The following is a 14,924-nucleotide window of genomic DNA, read 5'->3' on the forward strand; positions in this document are numbered from 1 at the left end:
TGACAGTGCCTCTAACTCTCCAGCACAGGGGTATCCAATTGCTCTGGCCTTCGCAGGCCACACATACACAAACACATACATACATACATACATACATACATACACACACACACACACACACACACACACACACACACACACACTTTTAAAAATAAAGATGAATCTGTTTTTTTAAACTGAAACCAGTTAATCAGAGTCTGGTATGGGCGTATGTCTGAGTGCTGATGTTGGTGCTAATGTTGAAAGCGGGCCAGATAGCTGCTTTCCAGAGTAGATGCCATGACTAACAAATTTGTGTGGTCAGTTTGAATGGTATTAACCTTACAGCCACTACTGCAGACATGAAGGGCCCAGACCCCTGGTCCTGGCCGTGGGAGAGAAGGGTGCAGGTGAGCAGAGCTCATAAAGGGCTTTTAGGTCCTTTGCCACCTCTTACCATTTCCCTTACCACTGAGGATTTGTAGCAGGCGACAACACTCACGACACATTTTCTCTGGCCACGGACTCTGTTTCAGCAAGTCATTCAGAAAGTGAAGCACATATAAAATAGTTAATGAGAGTGTTTAGTTTGTGGTATTGAGTTGAAAAAAATAGATTATAAAACATTTTTTCCTTTTTTCAGTTTTGTGAGACATGGTTTCTTTGTGTAGCTCTGGCTGTCCCCGAATTAGCTTTGCAGACCAGGCTGGCCTCGAACTCACAGAGCTCCATCTGCCTCTGCTTTCTGAGTGCCGGGATTAAAGGAGTGCATAACCATATAGCTTTTCTTTCTCCTTTTGAATACAGGGTCTCACTATATACCCCTAGTGACCTAGAACTTGATATGTAGACCATGCTGGCCTTGAACCTGCAGCAGTCCTCAATCTTTGCCTCTGAATACTGGAATTATAGGCATGTATGCCTAGCTTCACTTACATAAAAAAACAAAAAAACAAAAACAAAACCATGCATGATTGTGTGGGAGATGCAAAGTCACAGAGTGAGGAGTGTGTCTTCAGCACTCTCTATTCTTACAAATTGATGTAGATTTCTGAGAGAAATCTAGAAATACGTCATTTAGGGTTTTTGGTGACAGGGTCTTGTTTTATAGCCCAGACCAGTCTCAAACTTAGTGTAATCCTCAGGCCTTCGCCTCCCAAGTATGAGATTATAGGAGTGAACCGTTATGTCTGGCTTGTAACAATAATAATAATATTATGATGATGATGATTATTTTGAGATAGCATATCTAATGCAAGATCCTCCTGGGTTAGCCTAAAAAATGCTGGGACTAATAAAAGCTAAGATCCTTCTTGTTAAGTTTTTATTATAGTCTATTGATTCATTATGTGTGCATGTGGAATTCAAAGGCTGGCCTGCACGTAGTCTTGTCATGGTGATTCTACCACGTGAGTCCAGGGATAACTCAGGTTATCAGCAGGCACCTTTACCTGCTGAGCCATTTTCTCAGCGTCCTGCCCCTTCAAATTCTTTTTTTTTTTTTTTTTTTTTTTTTGTTTTTCGAGACAGGGTTTCTCTGCATAGCCCTGGCTGTCCTGGAACTCACTTTGTAGACCAGGCTGGCCTCGAACTCAGAAATCCACCTGTCTCTGCCTCCCAAGTGCTGGGATTAAAGGCGTGCGCCACCACCGCCCGGCTCAAATTCTTTACTTATCTATTTATTTATTTGAGACATGGTTCCTCTGTGTAGCTCTAGCTATTCTGGAACTCACTCTATAGGCCAAGCTAGCCTTGAACTCTAGACCATGAGTGCTAGAATTCAAGGTGTATGCCACCACTGCCTGGCTTTTTTGTTTTGTTTTGTTTTTTTACTCTTTTTAGATTATTTTGAAATTTTTATTCATCTATTTATTATGCGTATGTCTACCTGAATGTATATTAGTGCCCACAGAGGCCAGAAGAAGGCATCAGGTCCCTTGGGGCTAGAGTTACACATGGTAATGAGCCACCATGTGGGTGCTGGGAATTGAACCAGGAGCCAGTGTTTTTACCACTGAGCTGTCTCTCCAGTCCCCACTTTAAAACATTTTTAACCTATTATTATTGAACGTGTGCGTGTTTGTGCAGTCATAGGTGTGTGCACATAGTGTGCATGCCAGAGTACATGTGTGGAAGTTAGAGGACAACTTTGTGATCCAGTTCTCTCCTCTCCCTTCCACATGGGTTCTGAGAGTCAGACGCAGGCCCCCAGGATTGTGTGGCAAACACTGTGATTCACTGAGCCATCTTGTGGGCCCAAGGTTGTTCTTTAAAATATTCTAGAGGGTGAGGCTGAAGAGATGGCTTAGTGCTTAGTAGCACTGACTGATCTTCCAAAGGACTTGGGATCAATTCTTAGCACCAATCTCAGTCCTAGAGATTTGGTGCCCTCTGTGGGCAGTGCACATACATAGTGACATACAAGAAGACAAAACATCCATATACATAAAAATAAATACTATTGCTTAAGGAAAGACCGCATTGGAGGGGAGGAACTCAGTGAGCTGTAAGCCAGAGCAGCTGTTGACAGACACCCAGGGCCAGCGAGAGCTAGAGCATTCTCTTTTTTTTTTTTTTTTTTTTTTTAAAAGATTTATTTATTGATTATATGTAAGTACACTGTAGCTGTCTTCAGACACTCCAGAAGAGGGCGCCAGATCACGTTACGGATGGTTGTGAGCCACCATGTGGTTGCTGGGATTTGAACTCTGGACCTTCGAAAGAGCAGTCGGGTGCCCTTACCCACTGAGCCATCTCACCAGCCCTAGAGCATTCTCTTAAGAAATACCTGAAATACACAAAGTGTGCTATCAAAGATTGTCTCTGACCTTTGTGTCTGTACGGCTATGTGCACATGTGAGCAGTGCCCTGGAAGCCAGAGTGATGGACTGCTTAGAGCTGTAGTTACCAGGGTTTCTGAGCTGCCCCACACTGCTGCTGGGAACTGAACTTGGGACCTCTGCAAGAGTATAACACATTTCTAACTCCTGAGCCATTTCTCTAGCCCCAACATGAGGAAATGTTATATTAAATGAAGAAATATACAGGAAGGTTTAATATATTATAAATAATATGGTCATATCAGTGTTAAAAGGTTTTTGTATAACCTATATAAGTATACCAGCATTTAAAAATATCACCTATACATACACATATACACTTCACACATATGTACATGTATACATGAAGTATGTCATGTAACATATGGTTGGCCTAGAACTTGCTTGTAGCCAGGATGCCTATAAGCAGGAGCCACTGCTGACAATGCTCTCCCTAGAAGACTTGGGTGGCATATTGTCTGCTTCTTTGAATGTTTTGCATGTTGAATTAGAATTATTCATATATGTGCATCGTTTTTACAGAAACAGAAATTATATATTCTATATGGAGTCAACCTGGATGAACAGAAAACAAACATAATACAAGCAGGTACACAAACACACATGGTGCACACGGCTGTAAGAACCCAGGACTCTAGGTTAACAGCACTTAACCTGGAATGGTAAAGTTATGGGAATTCCTTGCACTTTCTCTGTATTTTCTACAGCATGTTTGTCTCACTTGCATGCACACAAATGCTCAGTTTCAGGACTGGAGTTATAGTAAACCCATGGACAATATGGATGTATCTTTAAACTATAAGGCTAAATGAAAAGTGATAGCAGAATACACATGGTTGATGCACTAATTGCAACACAAAGTTACATGTGGCAATGGCTGGACGTGACTATGGAAGATAACTTACTGTTTAGAACAGAAGTATTAGGAGAAGTCATATTCCACCAAATTTTCCCACTGTGGGAAGCTAAGTCTGTGGCATTAGAAACTCAGCTAAGATCATTTTCCTTGGCCTAATGCTCACGTGTCATGTGCTATTGTTTACAGGTTCTCAGCGTAGACAACATCAATCAATACTCATCATAGTCAACAGGTCAACCATGATCAAGGTCTGTGGCAGACTCTAGATCACGGGTTCTCAATTTGTGGGTCATGACCCCTTTGAGACTGAATGACCCTTTCACAAGGGTCATCTAAGTCCATCGGAAAACACAGATATTCACATTATCATTCATAACAGTAGCCAAATTACAGTTATGAAGCAGCAATGGAACTAATTTCATAGCTGCAGTCACTACAACTTGAGGGCCTGTTTAATACATTAACTGCGGTAAAGGGCCACAGCATTAGGAAGGTTGCAAGGGTGGCTTCCTGATTAATGACTGCATTTTACGAGAGGCTCCATGCACTGGCTTTTTAATGGTAACAACAGTGATGACAGTTGTTGTTCAGTGACTATCTGCTGTACCCTAGGCATTTTTTGAGAGTGAGGGGTGTTTGCCTCTTATCTTTTTGGGTGTCATATAGGCCAGGCTGGTCTCAAATTGGCAGCCAAAGTGGCACTGAATCCTGACCTTCCTGCCTCTACTTTCCCATGCTTGGAATGGCGATGTGTGCCAGGGCGGCCATAATTATCTTCACAAGCTCCAAAGCAGGTGGCACTGACACTTTACAGGTGCAGAGGTACAGACACAAATGGTAAAGAAAAGCGCCTGACTTAAGTCTGTGCTGCTCTGACTCAGTCTATATTCTACTGTTTCAGACCATGAATAACTACGTTTGGGTACAACTATGAGTAAAATTTTCCATCATATCTCCAAAACCTTCTAAAACACTGTAGTCTTGCTTCAATGATGAAATAAAACAAAAGAATCAAAAGTTCTATTAATAGCATGGTCTTGGTCCAAACTAGAGAATAATACACACACGAACATACACCCACACCCACACACACCCACATGCATGCACACCAGTGAAACAGAAATCAAAGGCCTCCCACTCGTGACTAACTGAAGTTAGCCTAGGTTGAAAACCTCAGGATTCGGGGTTAACAGGATGAAAGTGACGGCTGTACTAACGGCGAGAGAACAAAGAAAGCTGAATGTGAAGTCAGTGCTGGGGAGTGGATTCACAGCAGCTGCAAACAGCTTGCTAGAGTGGCCTGCTTTGAAGGCAAGCCTGCATTTAGAACAGGCAGCCTTTGCAGGTCAGACTGAGCAGGGCATAACCCGAGTCCGTGAGGATGAGGATTTAGCTGTCAACTGGCAACTCTCAGCAGTAAGAGCAGGTGGGTGGTGGGACGATGGAAGAAGTAAGAGGGAGACAGGCAGCAGAATGCTCACAGTATGCAGCAGGCCCTTGGCCCTCCTGAGTTACAATTACTGCTCAGGACAGTAATTATAGGCTAAGAAGCTTCTATATAACATCTGATAGAATCACACAAAAGGAAGTAAAGCGAACCACGTTATGAGGCCCAATCTCAGTAAAGCCGGGTCTATTATGGTATGTATGTATTTTAGACAGGCTCTCACATAATCCAGGTTGCTCAAACTCCATATGGTAGCTGCCTCCATTGTATGAGTGCTGAGACTGAAAGTGTGTACCACATCCGGCTGATAAAGGCTGGGGATGAAAGCTAGGGAAGTATTCTCTGTGCACACTAGGGAAGAACTCCACCAACTGACTTACATCTCCAACTCATACTTGGATTTTTCAGGGCTCTCAAAAGTCTGAAAACTCTGAGTCCCAGTCTGCATTCTGAGGCTCCAGTGAGCATTCTGGAAGCACCTGGCAATGGTGCCCTGAGGATGGGAGGGCCCCAAGCACTACTCAGGAAGCGCAGTACCTGCCCCCTTAGTGGACTGCTGGCAATGGTGCCCTGAGGATGGGAGGGGGTCCCCAAGCACTACTCAGGAAGCGCAGTACCTGCCCCCTTAGTGGACTGCTGCTTCAGCTTTAGGCTCTTTGCGTGGGTCTTCCCCAGGTAGTGCGACTGTGCCACAGCAGGGGAGGAAAAGGTCATGTTACAGATGGGGCAGCAGTGGTTCTTGTCTTTGCTTCTGCTGCTCTTCTGGTTGGGAGAGAGAACACAGGTCTGATCATGCCAGTGCCCATCCAGAAAACCTCCAATGGTTCCCCACTGCCCATTGGCTGGTGGACATTTAAGACCACCTTCACATGCTACCCACAACATAACTGAAACATACCTTTACAGAGTCTTCTCCAGCTATTTCTCGTCAGGCTCCATGCATAATTTCCCATTTTATTCTGTCACTTCCTCAATTTTCTTGGGTTATTCCTACTCTCTAGAATGTTCCCTCTTATTCCTGCCTGGCATTAATTAGGTCTGCTATCAGCCATTCAGTGACTTTTACCTTAAAAACATTGGTAAACAATCACCAAGGCCCGTGCTGTGCTTATCCAGGAAGGGTTAAGGTTGTTCCTCACCTGTGTTCCCAGAGTGTATCAGACAACTATTACAGCCTTTGTCGCCTGACGGACAGCATTACAGCTGAGGAGCCTTTTATGTGTGCAATGCTGGACATGGACAACTTGACTCATTGTTTCCTACCCTTGTACCCTGCTGTGTCTAGCACACAGTAGATACCCAAGGCTCTTAGAAAAAACACGTCAGTGGGTTCCACTTGTTACTATAGTTAGGCTAGAAAGTGTATTTCAATCTTCCTGAGAAAGAATGTCCCCTGAACAAGGTGTTTCTTCAACATTTCACTGCAGATGGTTTGGGCTTGGTGATTCCTAGCTGGTGGTGGGTGCTGTGATCTCACCTGAGCTACTCAGTCATCTAAAAACTGAAGCAGAAAGGTGAAATGATCGTGCCCCTGTGGATCTAAACCAGAGGGGCAACCAGGAAGTGATTTCTGAAAGGGACATGCAAGGCCCCTTTAAACCACTGGCCACTGTAACAGGAACCAGCAGTCTGGAGAGTAATCTCGTAGTTACTGACCATTTACTGGGTACTGAAGTTTTACCTCACAACATGAGCAAGCTATGAGTGACTTTCCGAGAGGTAAGGTGACTTGCTCAAGGTCTCCTATCTAATACGTTAAGGAGCCTTGCCCACCGACTTTCTCACCATGCTGTGCAGAATGCCCACACTCTGAAAGGCACAGCACACTCAGGAACTGACTTCTCTGTAATTCTTACAGCAATTCTAAGATAAAGTAAGTGTACTGCGTCGTGTCTGAGAAGGCACTTCTTGTCCTCATTTGTCAGGTAAATGCTGAACTTTGTCTTTCTCCACAGCTCAAGAACAGCAGTGTCCCTTTACTCTGTCCACGTCGATAACCCTCTGGGTGGCAGGGCGGAGCCTAACAACGGTCCATTTACTGAACTGTTGCTACATTACGGATTTTGGGTCTGGCGCTGTTTTATAAGTCTTTTCTCAACTTAGGAAAAATCCTGAAAGGTAGCTATACTTTTTGTTTGTTTGTTTGTTTTTTGTCTTGAGACAGTCTGTCATGTAGCCCAGGCTGGCTTCAAACTTGCTATGAAGCCTAAGATAACCTCCTACTGCTGATCCTCCTGCCTCCACTTCCAAGTGCTTTGCACACCACCATGCTTAGAAGTATGTTTGGTTTTTAACAGAGGAAGAAATCAAGGCTGAAGAGTTATAAGGCTTGCCCAAGTTAGATACCAACACTGGGATTTGCAGCCGAGTCAGTCTGAACCAAAGCCCACGCTCACACCACACAAACCTGCTCGGGAAGCAAGCAGTGTCAACAAGGCAGCTGTGTTACCTGATCTGAGTCTAGCCTCTTCACGTCCCCCTTTATTGTCTCCATTCCATGGATTGCTAGGAATCTCTTCACTTTGTTGGCATGTTTTTTGCTCTGCAAGAACCCAGCAAAAAGATAGCCAAACATCATTTCACAGCGAAGACAATCAGGCCATACCAGATTCTCACCTGATCATCCTCACAAAAACTTCTAAGGAAGAGAAAATGGGGGAAGAAAACTTCATTTATCGAGTCCCTACCATGTGCTAGGCCCTTTACATGCTATTAAATTTAGCCTCCAACAATCTATGAAAATACTGTTATTTTGTACAAGATGAAGCTAAGGCCAAGTATAGTGAAATTTCTTGCCTACAATGAGTAACAGAGTTGGCTTCAAATTCAGGTCTAGGTAAAGCCAAAGCTCATATTTCCTACTGCATCAAATTGTACTGAAAGATCTGCATATAACGATCCTGTCTTGCATAGGAGAGATGAGAGTCACAGAAACTAAGTCAATTTCAAGTCCTAGCAAACATGTATGAAGGAAACGTGGTAGCTGTGCAAGAAGGAGCTTCTGCTGTGTAAGGCAGAAGAAGCGAGGCCTTGGTGCTGGACCCGGAAGGTAAACGCACGAAGACAGTAGAAATTGCCTACCTGGTAATGCGCTAGCTTCTGAGACTCAGAAATCAGCATGGCACAGCAGACCTTACACTGGGTGCTGGTGAAGAGACACTGGTTCTTCTGGATCATGTGTTCCACTACAGAGGGAAAAGAAATCATGTAGGTTGACAGATGTGATCGCAATAGCACTGTCGCTGATCTATCAGACACCAATCCATATTAACACATATGCAGATCTGACCTTCAGTTCCACTGTGCCATGACTCCTGCTATGCTTACAAACTTCCTGCATTATTGTTCATTTGATACAGGCCAATGCTCTTTACCTAGTCATACTGTTGTTATGTGAGATGAGGTTGTCCCATGCTGCCCATGAATTCCTGCCTCAAGCGATCCTTCTGCCTAACTTCATGCACTGTCAGTTTTTAGAAAAAAGTTTATCTGGGGACTATGAAGTGGTGTTAAAGCAGGATGTAGAGATGTTCACTTTAAATAACAACACTCAAGTGGCAGAGCCAGAGGAATCTGAGTTCAAGGCCAGCCTAGTCTACATAGTTAAGTTCAAGGCTGTATAGGGCTATATAATGAGTTCCTGTCTGAAATAACAATGACATCTACAAGAGTTTTAATATAGACTTAAGCATTAGAGGAGAGATAGGTATTGGAAAAGGACAGTACACACCTAAGGCATGAGTTTGCATTCCTTATGAGACAGCTGAACACTTGAGTTAAAAATTACTTATTCATGTGTCAAGGGGAAATTTCAGGTTTCTTTGGAGACTCGGTTGTGTCATGTGGTGTTTTCCTGGAAGCTGTCCATTGATAGGATGTTTTGCTGAGGCAGACACTTGAAAGGATATGGGATGTTTGCAGAGAGTGTAAGTATAACCCAGCAGACAGTGAAAGGTGCTTGTGTGATGTTTGCAGAGAGTGTAAGTATAACTCAGCAGACAGTGAAAGGTGCTTGTGTGATGTTTGCAGAGAGTGTAAGTATAACCCAGCAGACAGTGAAAGGTGCTTGTGCATTGACTTGCACTGCAATGCTCTGCTGGTCTTCACTGACATTCCCTTGTCGTGACTTTGTAGAGAAAAATGAACTTCTCGTGGTATTCTGGCTGCTTCCTGACACTTATGAGGACTCTTGTGAGTTCTAATTCATTTAGCCACTGCTATTGATTTGTGTTTGATGTGTTGGACTGGACTGCTGATATCCTGACAATGAAGATTGGAATCGCCCCAAAGAACTGCTTCTAAACAGGTCCACATCCCCCTTGTCCTAGTAACCATCTTTCAGCAACCTTTGGTTGCTGGGTTAGAAAGGAGCATTTAAGAGCCTTCATTAAAGTAGGTTTTCAAAAAATCTAAGCCTACATATGCACATGAATATTTTGCTTGCATGCATATGTGTGCACCATGGAGGTCATTATAAAGAAGGTATTGGATCCCGGGGAAACAGGGTTACAGACAGTTGTGAATTGCCAAATGGGTTCTGGACATGGAACCTGGGTACTTTGCAAGAGAAACCAGTGCTTTTAACCGTTGAGCCAATTTTCTAGCCTATTATGTAGCCCTGGAACTTGCTATGTAGACCAGGCTAGCCTTGAACTCACAGAGATCTGCCTGCTTATGCCTGAGTGTGGGGTTAAAGGTATGGGGCACCATCTGGCTATAGCAACCATTCCAAGTAATTGCAAAGTGTGAAAGCGGCAATCTGATCCCTCACTTTTGGATGGTAACTTTCAGGTTAGTGTATACGGCTGGCTCTCCACAAGCATCCGTCTGCATCTCTGAGAGCCAGTAGAGCCTAGGAAATCTCCTGCTATAGGAAACCTCACTGCGCTGTGGAGGGAGTCCTACTGAGCAGGAAGAGTGCAGGAAACTGACCGAACCAAGAACCATACCCAGCGGTGAGGCCTTCAGTTTTAGGTGGTTTGAATAACTTCATCTTTACTTTTCTCTTTTTTCATCAGATGTAACCAAGTCAAAATGGTTAGACCAGCTGATACCCTACCTCCCAACACCTAGGGTCCTGTGAATACCAGGTGAGCTTCCTACCACTCAGCCCAGCTTCGAGACAGAACTTTACTCATCTCTACCCTGTTCCCTGCTCACAAAATGGACCACGTGTCCCTTAATGCTGAGGCACTAAGTGCTCTCCTTCTTCTGGGACAGACATACACATGGGTGGGGAGAAAGAGAGATAGCTGGGGAGGGCGAAGATAGATGGAGGGAGGGAGAGAAAGACACACATACAGACAGACCAAGCAGGGGAAGGACTGGGAGCCTGTTTGCCACTGATTTAGCAGCATGGAACTCACCCCTCCACTTTGTGCAACTGCAGCGTCATTGCTGGGCTTTGCATCAGTGCTAAGAAATCTTGCATGGTTCATATATAAAACTTAATTTTTATTGTATTTATATGAGTACACTGTAGCTGTCTTCAGACATACACTAGAAGAGGGCATCAGATCACATTAGAGATGGTGGTGAGCCACCATGTGGTTGCTGGGAATTGAACTCATGACCTCTGGAAGAGCAGTCAGTGCTCTTAACCACTGAGCCATCTCTCCAGTTCTAAACCTTAATTCTTTACATTAAACTTTTACATGATTTTGAAACTTTGTTTTGGGAGGGATTTTACTCTGGCCACCATAATTGGCTGTGAGAGTTCTTTAGTCTGTTGGCTGGCATACGCTGGTCTTCCAAAGCTTCTCTCAGTTGCCACTGACATATAAGGTTTTGAGCCTATGAGTGGACATCCTGACTTGTGTTTTTCTCTCTGCTGGTCTCTTTGGGGCCAGAAAACTAGAACCTCACAGAGCACCTGTTTTCTTTTTCAGATTGGTTTTTGCTATTTTAATTGTGTTGAGAGTCACATGCTGTGGTTGTTGGTAACTACATTTGCGTCCCTCTGGAAGAGTGAGACAGGCTCTTACCTACTGAGCCATCTTTCCAGCTCCAAGTACAACTATCCTGATACAAAATACCAACAAGAGTTGTTGGAAACAATTAAATACACTTAAAGAAATGAACTAAACTAGCATGTTCAGACCTCTGCCTGACCATGTGTGAAATGGCTCAATTGGCCATCTGAACTATGAAGTCAGTCACGGATGAGCACAGACGTGAGACGGATGGTTTGGGGACAAAGGCACCCGTTGCCAATCAAGACTCCGAGTTTGATTTCTGCAGCCCACTTGACCAAAGGAGAGTGCTCCTGCAACTGTGTCAAACTGCCTCAGCAGTGTGGCCATGTCCACACTCAGTGTGCACTTACAAATAAACAAAATAAAAAGAATATAGACAACACAGTACGGATATCCAATAGAATACTCTACAGTCACATAGGACAGTGGAATATGTCATTTGCAGCAAAATGAATGGAACTGCAGGGTATGATTTTAAGTGAGAGCAGACAGGCAAAGAAAACAAGCACCACACGCTCTTTCGTGCACTAGAAGCTGATTGTGCTTCAAAAGGCACTGTTTATAAACACACACAAGAGCTGGGGACACGGCTCAGTGGGCTGGGTGCTGCTGCCAAGGCTGAGCTAAACTGCTGAGTTCAATCCTTGAGATCCACACTGAAGAAGGAAAGCACTGACTACTCCAGGTTGTCTTCTAATCTCCACAGGAGTGCTATGACACCCATATGCCCACACATTTATACATAAATGTAAGAAGAAATAAGCCGGGCATGGTGGCCCATGCCTTTAATCCCAGCACTTGGGAGGCAGAGGCAGGTGGATTTCCTAGTTCGAGGCTAGCCTGGTCTACAAAGTGAGTTCCAGGACAGCCAGGGCTACACAGAGAAACCCTGTCTCGAAAAACCAAAAAAAAAAAAAAAAAAAAAAGATAGCCAGACATGGTGGTGCATAACTTTAATTCCAGCATTCTGTGAGTTTGAGGCCTCAGCCTGGTCTACACAGAGTGTTCCAAGCCAGCCAATGTAACATCTTCAGGACCCACATTGGGAAAGGAGAAAACCAACTCCTGCAAGTTGTTCTCTGACCTCCATACACACCATGGTACCACGTACTCTCTAAATACACATAAGAAAAAAAGTCAGGGGCTGGTGAGATGGCTCAGCGGGTAAGAGCACAGACTGCTCTTCTGAAGGTCCTGAGTTCAAATCCCAGCAACGACATGGTGGCTCACAACTACCTGTAATGAGATCTGATGCCCTCTTCTGGTGTGCCAGAAGTCAGCTACAGTGTACTTATGTATAATAATAAATGAATCTTTGGGACAGAGCACGCAGGGACTGAGCGAGTGGAGTTGATCGGAGCGAGCAGAGGTCCTAAAGATTCATTTCCCAACAACCACACGAAGGCTCACAACCATCTGTACAGCTACAGGGTGCACTCACATACATAAAATAAATAAATATAAAAAAAGAAAAAAGTCACTGAGTTGGGGCTGCAGAGATGATTAGCCAATAAGAACATATGCTTTTTTTCTTCTAGAGGGCCTGAGTTTGGTTCTCAGCTCCCATGTTGGTTCACAGCTGCCTATAATTCCAGTTCCAAGGGATCTAACACATCTGTATGTACTCTGTATGTACTCTGACATGGGCACACACATTCTATAATTAGAATGTAAGTGCTGGAGGTATCGAAGTGTGACTGGAGAACTTTCAACAGGGACAGGAACTGGGCACTAATTATTATGCTTACACGTATGTAAGCAGCGGCTGTGTTCTCTGCTTTAAGGTCCAGGGCACACTTCCCCAAGTGCCGCAGACCCTCTGGGTCCCGTGCCTGCATAAAACGGTTCTCTAGAGTAGATGGGCAAAGATTAGGACGTGACAGACAGACAAACACACAAGAGAGGTGTTGAATCTGAATGTAATTCTCTGGTCGAGCTTAGACTAATTATATTACAGCGAATATCATCAATAGTAAAACATAACAGATACGGTACATTGAAGTTTCCCGGGTGCAAAGGGAGTAACTGCAAAGTTTAAGCTAGGGATCAGCATCCCTCCAGATGTAAGAGGAGTGACTTCAAAAGGACTATGTTTATCTTAGAGAATAGCACCTGCTCCTGGTCAGCTGAGTTTTGCACTTTAGAGTTAATTGGGCTAGAGGGGTATTAACTCTTGCCTGGCCTCAGGAATAAAGTAGTGTCAAGGACTTTTAGGCCTTGTTAATTCTTATCTATGTCTGGAGAATTCCCATTTATCAGTATAGTTACTTAATTTGCTGTTGGCACGGAATATAGTCTGTAATAAGAATTTCTATCTCAGTGAGAATTCCAGTCTCTTTTTGTAGATAGGTGAAATAATGACTAGTACTTAATTGGTTATTGAATAGGTTAAACTCCTTGTTGCTATCTGGAATCTAAGAACACTGGGAAAAGGCTTTAGCTATGTTAGAATACAATCTTAGAAAGCATTACAATAAGGTAATACTGAATAGAGTGCACGTGAATCCATACATTAGACTAATGGTGAGTGGAGGATTGATATGATTTATAAAAATTAGGGGAGAAGAATGTCAGACTTCAGGAAGAGAGTTCCCTTTGAAACCCATTGCTTCATCGGTCAGTTTCCCAGCTTTCACTATGTCAAACTGACTCAACCAAAGTACGTGACACCCAAGGCCACTGCATCTGCTATTCTGAGGCATCCCTCTCCCCTTACATTATTTAACTGTGAAGTGGGAATTTAAGGGTTCTTTGGAGTCAGTTGTGTTGCATAGTGTCTTGCTGGGGCAAACATGTGAAGGAGTGTTTTCCTGAAGTGGACACAGGTGAAAGGCTAAGGCCGACCTGTGAAGGAACATTTTGCTGAAGCAGACACAGTAGAGAGGATGTTCAGCTAAAGCAAGCACGTGAAAGGACTCATGATGAAAGATTCTTTGCTAATGACTCACATGTATTGGTTGGCCTTACACTGTGTAGTTGAGCTGCATCTGTCAGGACCCCTCAGACTCTGGCTGATTGGATGCATGTGCTGAGGCAAGGCACGTGGAGTACACGTGATGTTGGGAGGATATAAATAGGACTCTATCAAGTGATGGAGATAGAGCTTGGCTTGCTGGTACAGCTAGCTGCAATGTTTGTAGGTCTCTTGTCTTCTCTGATCTTTGCTTCCCTGAGAGAGGCACAGCTGAGAACTTCTGGTGTCCCTGCTGTCCCTCCTGTGGACTCGAGCCGAGGCTGAGACCTGGCTGTCTCTGCTAGGTCGTGTCACCACAGTTGCTAACCCGACTCTACCGAACTGGTGTATCCATGATGCGTTTGCAAGTGGACTGAGATGCTGTCGACTGCTGACCTGTGAACTGAACTGCTGATTTCCAGACAACACAGATAGGAGTTGCTCCAAAGAACCTTTCTAAACCCGTCCACTTCCCCTGTATCCTTTCTTTTCCACTACCTTTGGTGGGTGGTAGGTTACAAGGGAGGTTAAAACATTTAAGAACCATCATTAAAAGTAAGATTTTTTTTTTGTTAAAGATTTATTTATTTATTATATGTAAGTACACTGTAGCTGTCTTCAGACACTCCAGAAGAGGGCGCCAGATCTCGTTGCGGATGGTTGTGAGCCACCATGTGGTTGCTGGGATTTGAACTCTGGACCTTCGGAAGAGCAGTCGGGTGCTCTTACCCACTGAGCCATCTCACCAGCCCCAAAAGTAAGATTTTAAAAAACGAAAGTTATACAACTGTTTTGGTGCTTGCCTCCAGGACGGACTGCAAGCTACTCCAGAGTAAGAACAGCATTGTCTTCATCTCTAAGGCTCTGAGGT

At 44.1% G+C, this 14,924-nt stretch overlaps 1 protein-coding gene across 3 annotated transcripts in view; it reads right to left on the bottom strand.

Moving 5' to 3' along the window:
• Znf346 (zinc finger protein 346) overlaps positions 1-14,924 on the bottom strand; it is a 28,644-nt gene that overhangs the window by 11,520 nt on the left and 2,200 nt on the right. For all 3 annotated transcript variants that reach the window (XM_085831057.1, XM_085831056.1, XM_085831055.1), the window contains exons 2-4: positions 8,207-8,310; positions 7,575-7,667; positions 5,743-5,887 (exon numbers count right to left, since the gene is read on the bottom strand). In XM_085831057.1, coding sequence (XP_085687183.1) covers positions 5,743-5,887; positions 7,575-7,667; positions 8,207-8,310 — 342 coding nt within the window. The remainder of the gene's footprint in view (positions 1-5,742; positions 5,888-7,574; positions 7,668-8,206; positions 8,311-14,924) is intronic.

Source organism: Mus caroli, unplaced genomic scaffold, assembly GCF_978045245.1.
Source record: "Mus caroli unplaced genomic scaffold, Mus_caroli_1 scaffold_15, whole genome shotgun sequence".
Taxonomy (NCBI): domain Eukaryota; kingdom Metazoa; phylum Chordata; class Mammalia; order Rodentia; family Muridae; genus Mus; species Mus caroli.